Here is a 10,567-nt window from a genome sequence, read left to right as displayed (position 1 = left end):
CTTTTCATGCAACTTTTAAGTGTGGTTAATAGATGATCTGCAAATGCTTTGTTACGTGATACCTGAATGCTCGAGATTTCCGTCCCCCTTTGGTTTTTAGGATAACATTCTTACACCGCTCATGTTTTAGAGACCTGCACAGTGAAAGCAGCTTTTTCTATTAGAGTGTTATTGAGCGCATCAAAAAGAGCAAACCAAAAGTTTACATGTTTTAGATAATTTCGTTCCCATATAGGAAACAAGTATTAGATAAGTACAATTGTTACACTTAAAGAAAAAAAAAAAAAAAGTGCAAATCAGCAAAGTTAAGAAATAAAAGTTCACAGTTCATTTAGTAAGGTGACATCCACCAGTGACTGGGTATACCTTGTTGTCCATTGTTCATCAGAAAGCCTAAAATGCAGCAAAGCAGCCACAGGTGATGCCAAAGGGAAGACTTTTCAGGACAGAGTATCTGCTGTCTTAAGGCACAATTAAGAACATTTTCCAAGCAGTTAGGACAGGCATTTCCTACTGTATCTTTGTGAAAAAATGTCTGAGAAGTGGATACTAAAAGCTAAGCCACATGTATCACATAAGCAGTTGGTGACAGTAGAAGGCTGTTGATATTCCCTTCTCAGAGGCAGCAGCTTTTCACAGTGGGCTTCCCAAAGTAGCCTGGCTTCAGAGGCAACCAGGGTGATTTTACATCTGGGTTTGTTCTGGGCTGTTTGTTTCTTCTACCCGAAGCTGCAGCCAGCTCCAGTCTAGAGCCTAAGAATAAACAAAGTTCAACACTAGCTTACAGTTGAGCTTTCTCTAGAACCAAGGCAAAACATATTGAGAGTTTTAAAAAAATTACTGTGAATAAGTTGGTCAATATAATTTCGTGATGAGCCACTTGACTCCTGTCAAGGAAACACTTCACCTACTTGCACTCTCCAGTATTTTACTCTCCTTTTAATATTCTGCATTGTTAAATCAAGCATCCCTGCCACCCTGCCATCCCAAATTTGCGTGCAGTTTTGCAGTATTTTTGTACAACAGCCGAGCGCTTTGCCCCATCCTTTACCGTTCAGCACAAGTTCCCAGCACGTGGCTCCCAGTCTTGGCAAGCAGAGTATGTCAGTCATCGGACTATGAGGGAACAGGTACTTCCTATCTCTGCAGCTCCTACTCTCCCCTTGTCCAAGAGTAAATTGCAGATTTCAACTAGCTATGTTAGCGATGGCAGAGTTGCACAGGCAGAACTTTGAAGCCATGTACTTCCCCAGTCCATTTAGAGAAGAACGAATACATTACCAAGAAACTCTGCTCTTGATCCTTCATTGTGTCATGCATCACATTTTCTAGTTGGCTACAAAGTTTCCGAGATTCCAACAGCAACTCCTCACTGAAAGGGGCAATCATTACACTATTAATTTCTATGGCAATTTAAAGAAATGCCGCCTCTATCATTAAGAAATATTTCTGGCAGATAGGCTGCAGAACACTGAAGTTAGGTCAAGTCATAGGCTTGTAATTCATACTGCAACTTGAAAGGTTGGTGGCAGCCCCCGATTTACTGGACAGGGGAAAGGAAATGTATTCCGAGATGGGATGGGGTTCTTATTACGTGGAACCACTGCTGAGTTCATTTAAGCAAGCCGGAACTACGCGTGCTTGGTTACAGCAGTCTCAATGACACGGCTCAGCTACTATAACCTTACGTGACAATGTGCTTCAACAGTTCTTGCTGGCAGTGTACTTCCAAGTGAGCCCAACCATCTCAGATTAAAGGAAGAAAGCAAAAAAAAACCCAAAAAAATACACCTTTGTTACTGAGCCAAGGGGAAGTGAAGCTATACACGATTCCCCATTTTTCATATGTAAGATCTGCAAGCCCCAGGAAGTATTAACTACTACGTAAACCAAGACTGCTGACAATGCAAGCTGAACACAAAGTGTAAAATGTGAGAAACCCTCTGTGCCATTATTTCACAAAGCAGGAAGCCCAGCTTTGTAGTGGTGGCATTAGCAGCCAAAGAACTCCACCCTTTGCCTCACCTTTTTCTTACAGATTCTGATAAATTGTACGTTCCAGAAGGGACCTGCAGCAGCAGCTGACCCGAGCTACCGAGACGTGATGCGTTCATGCTCTCTGGACTGCCAGTAACAGGACCACGCACTTTACTCTGAAGAAAACGCAGAATATTCAGAGTGCAATAATTTCCGCAAGTTTTCAGCATCCGGGAACATGAGACAACCTGGAACTTGACTTTAATACTAATTCAAAATAAGGAACCATAGGATACATTCAATTTACTATTGTTTCAGTAACCTGTGCCACAAAGCACATGCTCAGGTTAAAGGGGAGTTTTTATTTTACTTACACAAGCAATTTTCAGCAAGTTCCACAGTTCTTTCTGTCGTTTCTCTTGAAGCCTAACAACTGTTTCCTCATCTTCACTCATCAGATTCATCACTTTCTCCACTCTGGGGAACAATTCCAACGCCTTCTGTTTGCAAACTACAGTTTTACTATTAAAAAAGTGAAAACTAATCAGATCGCATGTGAGCCACTGTAGTAGGAGAACATTTCTGAAGTTAATTATTTCCTGTAACACTGCGAGATCTCATTAGCTGTATACGTTGAGTTTTAAACCTTGCTGGAAGAGAAAATGCCTTCTCTCAATTCTGAATAAAATCTACAAAGCTCACCTGAGCTGAGCATAAATGACTCGAACTTTTTTTTCAAAGGTCTGGATTGCCTGTAGGAGCAGTCGTACTATTTCCTGGCTGTCACCGCTTGTCCTCTGATCTGGAATGAGAGTCAATATTACACATGAAGGTAGGTTTATCGGACAGAGCAGGAAGATTCTTAGTGGCTTGTTTCCATTACTGCTTCAATCCCAAAACATCCAAAGTTCAGGATATGCGAGTTTGAGCGGGATGAATTACACTGAATTTTAGCCACCTTCTTCAAAATTTAAAGAACTTGAAAAGGAGAGTTGGGACAGTATCAAAGGAATAGCCATGTCTTTCATCCTTTCTACGCAGAAGCAGCAGCATAGGCTTATGGCAACAGCCTGCTCTCAAAAGAGCTCCAGAGGAGTTTTGAGAACAGCTCAGAAAGCACCAAGAAAGGAAGGCTGGCCTAGTGTGAAACTGACTCCCTGACTCCCCTCTTGAAAAAAAGGCAAGTTTGGGAGAGTCCATGTGCTGCTAGGGTCTGGGCAGGCCTAGAAAGCAGGTAGTTTTCTCAATGATCATTACTACATCTCCAAAGTTACACACAAAGCAAGCTGACCTTGAGCTAAAGTGTCTTTTACCTCTTGGTTTCTCCCTCAGTCTTCGGTAGAGCTCTCTGGCTTGTTCTTCTCTAGAAGAAAAAAGCAGGGAAAAAAAGGGATTTCCAAAGAACCAAAATTAAGAACAAATAGTTCGAGGACACAAATCTTTTCTGTACCTGCCTGCCGTTTCAGAACAATGACAGATGAGTCAAAAAACATTTTCAGTGGAAAATCCTCCCAGTCCCCCATAATTTGGGTGGAGGAAACAGCCTTTTCATTGTCCTCTAGTGAGTAAGCTTAGCTAGAAACACTCCTGCATCTGAAGCTCAAGGTAGCTCAACTCACAAATCCTCCAGTGTTCCTCCTTGTTTACGACCTAGCGGGCTTCTCTGCAGGTCCACGATGTCTGTCTGCAGGGCCATCATCCTCTTCACTAGCTGGTCCACATCATCCTCCTGAAGGCAGGGTAGAAGATAAGCAACAGAACGGTCTCAGAGACACTGCCACTCGCGCTGGTTCTTCCTTTCTCACTCATATTTCTAAACACACGAACAAGATGCGAACAGCAGCTTTGGCCGAAGACAAACGAGAATATGAGTCATTTCAATTCAAGGAAATTAGGTTGGTCTTCTTGGATAGAACAAATTCCAAGACATTTCTGGGGCTTCCCCAAGATCTCCCCTTTTCCCCTAAGCCTTACAACAGAATGAGCTTCACGTCGTACTAGTAACGGACAAAAATGGTGGCATGCAAACCAAAGCAATGTGAAATCTGGAATCGGTCCAGACACGAGTTTCTATTTAAGGTGGGGACAAGGAAGCAAAAGGGGGAGGAGTGGAGGGATAATAAACCCTCTTTATGATAAGCAGTTACATTTAGAAACATACCCGCCCACAAAGTTCCACCGCTTGCTCCATCTCTTTCCAGGCAAATAGCAGCTTCTCAGAAGCTACAGGAATCAAAGAAGAGTGACTGGCTTTCTCAGTTCAGAGAGAAAGAGGCAGGTGTTTTTGTGAGGATAAGAGCATGAAAAGACCTGTTTGCCAGATGCTATACTCACTAATTCCAAATTCAATCTGCTCTTTATACTTTTCCAGATCAATCTGGATGCTTGTTTTAAAGAAGTCCAGTTTTGCTTTCAGCTGCTGAGAAAGGGAGGCCATAGAATTCTTCATCTTCGAGAGGGTACTATTGTAACGCAACAGATTCATCCTGCATGGACAAGAAGGTCCCATTAGCCTCCAAAAATAACAATCCACCAGGCTTCCATTTACATCCAAAGCAGATACTTGAGACGGCGGTGATGACAAATGCAGATGTGCCAAAGGGCTAACTCTCAGCTTTTCGTTAACTGCTTACAGCTCCAGTCATGGGCTTCCCCATTCCAACAGGGCCCCATTTCTATCTTCCCTTTTACCAGAGCACAAAGACAGAGATAAGTATTGTAGAGAAACTGCCACCGTACATGGCTGCTCGCTGCCCCTGCTGAAGCCGGTTACAGTCCTCTTTCAGCACCCGGATCGTGTGCCAGATCTGACCCCACACTTTCCGCAGCTGGAAAAAGTGGAGATTCTTCTTCGGGTCCTGAACTGGAAACAGAGGAGGCAGGGGAAAGGAAAATGTACATATCAACATGAAGCAGGAAAATCGCGTTAGCGCAAAACAGACCAAAACATTGCTCCGTTGAGGGGCATGTTACCACCTGCAAAGCCTAGAGCCGGGTAACCCCTGTGCAGTTCCCCCAGTATATCAAAATCAAACGCTTCCTTTTTTTAGTTTTTCTGATAAATTGAATGAATGACAGTCCATTTTACTGCTTCTTCAGTCCCAATATGCAAAAGCTCCGTCTACTCTTCGTACGTGATACAGACCACAAAACACAGACTGCCCCCGCCCCCGTTTCACATTCATTCCAGAGAAAGTCCTTACGGATGCAGTCAACACTTTCTGGATGAGGACGCAAGGCTACCTGAGCCTCATAGGAAACTTTCCTGTTATCAAAGAGGAAGAGAAGGTCTGTGTCTGCAGCTGCAGTATCATTCACCTGCAGAAGACAAAAGACCCAACTAGGTTTTCTGGGAAAAGCAAGCCTTGGTAACACCGTAAACGGAACAGTCCTCCTCAGCCAAACACAGAACACCAAAGCAATTGGGTGCCTATGCTACAATGGCTGTTAGGTCTGTGAGGTTACCATGGCAAAAGCACGCCACAACACCGGGGAGTGCCGCGATCCCAAAGCGAGAGCGGTGTCTTCTGATTCACTCCAACACAAGAAAGGGAATATCCAGACTCACCTTGCTATCAGCTGTATGTTTAGTGACCAGCTTCTGAGAAAACAAGGCAAGTCCTGCTTCCTGCAGTAGTTCCTGGTCCTGTTCTGGAATTCCCGTATCTGATTGAATCCTGGCCTTCACACTCTGCAGAGTCTCTTCCTCTGTCACAGGGTAGGTGTGCACAGTTCCCGTAACCATGTTCAAAACGTGAAGCAACTACAAGAAGAGTAGCATGGCATGAGAAAGGCTGAAGATACATTGGTCATGTTAGAGCAGAGATGGAGGGACCGAGACAAGGACCACCGAGAAACTGTTCAAAGCACTTGGCAGACTCGACAAGTCACTATGCAGCTACTTCCTAACATTATGGCAAAGTTCTTGTTCTCCATCAAGTGGAAGAGGCCACACGGCAATTAAATACCTTCAGCTGTAGAATCCTCTATCAGAATAATGAACTAAGCGTGCACAGAAGCCATTCACTACTCCCAACAAGCTCAGGGAGTATTTGTCTTCAAAGAAGTAAGAGGAAAGCACCTGTCACTAACTGTCAGGAGACAGTTCTACGAGTTTCTGCCTCACTCTTCCTCCTAAGTCTGTGATTCATAGGCTCAGGCAACTGGAAAACTTCTCAGCGTAATACAGACCTATTGCTTACCTTCAAGTTCAAAATGTCATCCAATGCTTTGAAACACCCATTGGGTCCATATGTAGGATCTGTACCTCTCTGACGTGGGTGCCACATTAACATGAGTTGCAGCCATTTCTCCAGCCTCCCAGACAAAACACTGAGCAATAAAAACCAGAAAGAGATCGGAAAAGGTAAAAGTGCATTTGCAGTACCGATATGGCCTATTCTGCGTGGGAGGACTGACAAAACTCCCCCCCTCCTTCTCCCTCCAACAATCCACCTCTGTCCATCACAAATGGGGAGTTAGTCTGCAGTGTGTAGAAGGCAGAAACCAAGACTACACAAGTCTGACAAGCGACAATAGTACTGCCTGTGTCACGCACTCAATTTATTCACAGATTAATACAGCAAGGCATATAATATAAACTTGGTCCTTTTGCAGAGGAAATCAGTTTATCTCAGCACAGCAGTTTCTAGTACTCACCTGTTTAGATTGTTGGGGTAGGGCAAACTGCTAGAAAACTTGACTTCTCCGAATAAGTCTTCTGAAACAACGATATCCAGTTCGCTCTTCTGACGCACTTTTGTATGCCTAATGTAAGCAAGTACAACGGTGAAAAAATTGCCTGCCTTTCCCAGCCTGCATGTTAGGCTCTTAAAGGTACTCTTGACAGATATAATACAGATGCCGCTTTGGTTTCTGTTATCTGCCCTGCAGGAGTTAACCCTTACCCCATAGAGCAAGTATCAGGAATGCTGAAATTGCTCAGGTGAGTCAAACTCCTGTGAAGGGGGTCAGTTTCCAAAAGGTCAAGGAACATAGGGCTATTATCCTCAGAATCAAGGGACCACACTTCTACTTCCTGTTAACAGGAAAGTCACATCATGCCCACTTATCACCCAGCCACAGTTCACTCACCATTGCACTGGCTGCCAGTTGGGTAGGAATGGTCGGAAGCCTGTAATACACTCAAAGGCAAGCGTGCCAAAGCTCCAGTAGTCCACTGTCACCGTATACTTCTGTTGTTCCAGCAGCTCTGGAGCCTGATACGGTTTACGCGTGAGACAACGCCATCTAGCTCTTAGCTTTCTCTATCCCTTAACATCTCGTTAATATTTGTACAAATTATTAAAGACATTAGTGAACGCTGCCTTTCATGTGCTTTAAGACCCTCTTAAAGTGAGCAGCACAGGTTACTGGCACTCCTGCTTATTTATAAAAGACGTAGGTGGCAGAAAACCCAGTGTCAGCAAAAAAGCAGTCACGTTCGCTAGCTTCGGCACCAGAAATGCACCCCACACCACACAAGTACTTAATCCCAGCCCGAAGCTCGATAACAGTTAATTCTATCCCACTAGAAAGCAGTAGCTGCTCTTCTAGCTGAATTCCTTTCTTACCAAGTACTGCAGAGTCCCAACAAAGGATGTGCATAGGCTACCCTGATCCAACTCCTTAGCATAACCAAGGTCAATGATTTTGTGTATTAACTGAAACACACAACAGAGAATAAGATTGCTAGACTGAAGCACATGATACAGCAGAAAGAAAAGGTTCAGCTCTTCAAAGCTATGCAGGAAAGGTGCCAGTGAAGAGATAGAAGCAGAAACAGGAGTCTACTGTCGACTCCTAAAACCACAACGCATTTGAAGGTGTTACAGCAAACTTAGCAGTTACGCGTCTATCTCCTTACAATCTTTGGTTAAGCAGTACAGTCTGGTTCTTTCCTCGATAGTTGAAAGTCAAAGTGTCAGGTGTTAACATGTCTAATACAATATCTCACCTCAACTGCACACAGAATACTATCTGACACAGTGAGACAGCTGTTATCCTGGGCCAAGTGCTCTTGCAGAGGGACCACGTAACTGCATGAAGCACTTGCGTGTTCCTTGTAAGTTTACTCGTCTGTGCAGTTAGAGACAACTGCTTCCTGCTTACCCTTTGCTCTCCTTGCTGCAGCACAATGTTCTCCGGTTTCAAGTCTCTGTGGATGATCCTGTTCTCATGAAGGTATCTGAGAGCAGAAGCTGAGACAGAAAAAAACATTTGTTAGAGCTAAGTAACAGGACCTAGCATGAGCTCAGCAAGGCTTCAGTTCTCTCTAGTAACAAGCAGGGCTTTCACATCAAACCTTGTACAATCAAGCATATAATGAAACACTAAGTGTAAGGGGCAAACTCAGCATCACAGAACTCTGGACGCAAATTGAGTTCACTCTCTGGGTGTTCCCTCACATCCTTGCTGTAAACCGTAGTAACGCTGGCTAGCTTTCAGTGGGCAAGGACCTCCCCAGACTCCCAGCACTTTTGGGATGATGAACACATTTTGATAGACGATCAAGATCATAAAAAATCAGTCTAAAATGGAGTCACTAAGGTCACTGCTGTATATTTGGAGAGTGGATTCAGTACTAAAAGTGTTTCCATAGCTCAGATAACTGAAGGTACCGCCACCACTTACCGATGTCAGATAACAAGATAAGAATAGCCTCTTCCCGCAAGCCACAGCAATTCTCCAGCTGGTTCAGGTACTGCAAATAAGCAACACAGAATGTAGTCTTTCCCTCCTCTATCCTGAGTGAGGCCCACAGTCCCACAAATTCTCAGGGATACAAGAAGTTCCAGCAACAGCAATTAAATTCTCCAGAAGCACAAAACTCTAAGGACTGTGAGCTGCGATAGCAGCAATTACAGCTTTCGTGCCTCGGCTTTATTGCACGGGAGGATAAAGGAGCGGGTGAAAGAAGTCACTGTCATCCCATTCTCATCCTTCTATTTGTTCCATCCTTCTTTGCCATTTCCCCTGTGCCTAGTATCAACTGACAGTACCAACTCCAATCTGAGGCCTAAGGTCTGTATTTTAGCTATGGTCAGATTATAAGCAAAGGTCAGAAAAGCCTTAGGATTCGAACTATCATGGGTTATTTCTTCCTATGACAGACAGGAGTTAATCACTTTCAGGAAGAGTACAGCCTACAGATGCACCTACCCTACCAACGGTCTGGGCCATACTCACATACTGTCGCACATCCCTTACACTTGCCCCCATCCTTTACGCGCAAACTCCTCACAGTGCCACAAGCTTGCATCCAAAAAAATACAAAGTTTCACAAAGCACTTAGGTCTTCAAAAGCTGAACATAATATCCAGGACCAAGCCACCAACACCTGTTGATGCCATGACTAGAATTAGGAAGCATCAGAATGTGAAAGCAAAGGTTTGAAGGGAAAACTTCAGTAGAAAACCTAGGATCGTATTAGAAGCAGATCCATTCCTAGCTTACCACCCTAGGGACCTCACCTTGCGGAGGTCTCCACCTTGACAGTACTCCATGGCCAACAATGGCAAGTCATTTGGTGCGAGCTTCTGCATCCCTTCAGGGACATCACGGGCAGCCACGACATTGGGATGGTTTAGTCTGCAGAACAAAAATTAGGCAAGTACACATGATGTCCTGCAACTGCTATAGTTTCACTTGCTCACAGTCATCACTCGAAGTCCTACATGGTCACAAATCCTTTTAGAAACTGAATTAATGAATTCTAAAGGTTTCCATCTTTCACGGATCTAGACTCATTCTAACTCCTGGCACTTCACATGCAAGACAGTGTGTTTCTTCAACACTTATGCATTACAGATCTGCCTAGAAGGTACAGCAGCAAGCCTTGCAAAGGAGCGCAAGGGAAACTGTTGCCACCGTCAAGAAAAGACCCAAACTTGCAATCAGACCGCTACATTCGAAAACGCTAATCCAACACCCCAAGGGACTGCCGCAGCACAGACGTTAAATCAGGCAAAGCAGAGGCTAGGTAGCAGCATTGTTGCAGCGCCGAGGGCATGGCAGACGAGCCGAAGACGGCAGCGCGAGACCCAAGAGTCTCACGCAGCACAACGTGAACTTCCACACACTTGCCGCCGCAGCGGACCGGGAACCTCTCGTAAAGGGATCCCTCGGCGGCCGAAAGCCTCTGCCACCATTTCCCTCAGCACACCCGTCAGATCCGCGCTCCAGGGCCGTCCCGGCCACGCGTCCCGGGGCACTGGACGCGACACCGCGGAGCGACCCCTTCGCCCGGCGCCACCGCCGCCCCGCCTCACCTCTTCATGATCTGTATTTCCAGCGCCCAGCGGTCGCGGTTGCGCGGGCTCAGCTCCTGCCGGCACTGCTTGATGGCAACCTGCTCGCCGGTTTCCTGTGAATACAGCAAGGGTTGGACTAAGCGCGGGTCCCGAGCCGGGGCGCTGCGGGCCCGGCCATCGCCTACCTTGTTGTGCCAGCGGATGACGTTGCCGAAACCGCCAGTGCCGAGGCGCTCCCGCATCTCCCAGGGCCCGCAGGTCAGCGCCTGCAGCGCGGGCGGGCGGCTCATGGCGGGCCCGGCTCGGCTCCGCGGCATCTGCGCTTCCGGCTCCGGCGC

General features: G+C 45.7%; 1 protein-coding gene across 1 annotated transcript; it reads right to left on the bottom strand.

Moving 5' to 3' along the window:
• Positions 1–31: 31 nt before the first annotated feature.
• Positions 32–10,556, bottom strand: IKBKB (inhibitor of nuclear factor kappa B kinase subunit beta). Its single transcript, XM_040087805.1, has 21 exons — positions 10,415–10,556; positions 10,248–10,342; positions 9,450–9,567; positions 8,611–8,680; positions 8,089–8,177; positions 7,551–7,640; positions 7,072–7,196; positions 6,637–6,744; positions 6,180–6,309; positions 5,546–5,740; positions 5,181–5,295; positions 4,717–4,840; positions 4,312–4,463; positions 4,139–4,200; positions 3,597–3,706; positions 3,291–3,340; positions 2,680–2,779; positions 2,352–2,499; positions 2,026–2,153; positions 1,282–1,372; positions 32–753 (listed from the first exon to the last, which is right to left on the bottom strand). Exons 1-21 carry the CDS (start codon positions 10,544–10,546, stop codon positions 685–687), a joined length of 2,301 nt encoding a protein of 766 aa, XP_039943739.1. The 5' UTR covers positions 10,547–10,556; the 3' UTR covers positions 32–684.
• Between the last annotated feature and the right edge of the window lie 11 nt (positions 10,557–10,567).

This window comes from Hirundo rustica, chromosome 28 (genome assembly GCF_015227805.2).
Source record: "Hirundo rustica isolate bHirRus1 chromosome 28, bHirRus1.pri.v3, whole genome shotgun sequence".
Classification (NCBI taxonomy): domain Eukaryota; kingdom Metazoa; phylum Chordata; class Aves; order Passeriformes; family Hirundinidae; genus Hirundo; species Hirundo rustica.
Note: the sequence above shows the minus strand (reverse complement) of the source record. Positions and strands in the feature narration are given on the sequence as shown.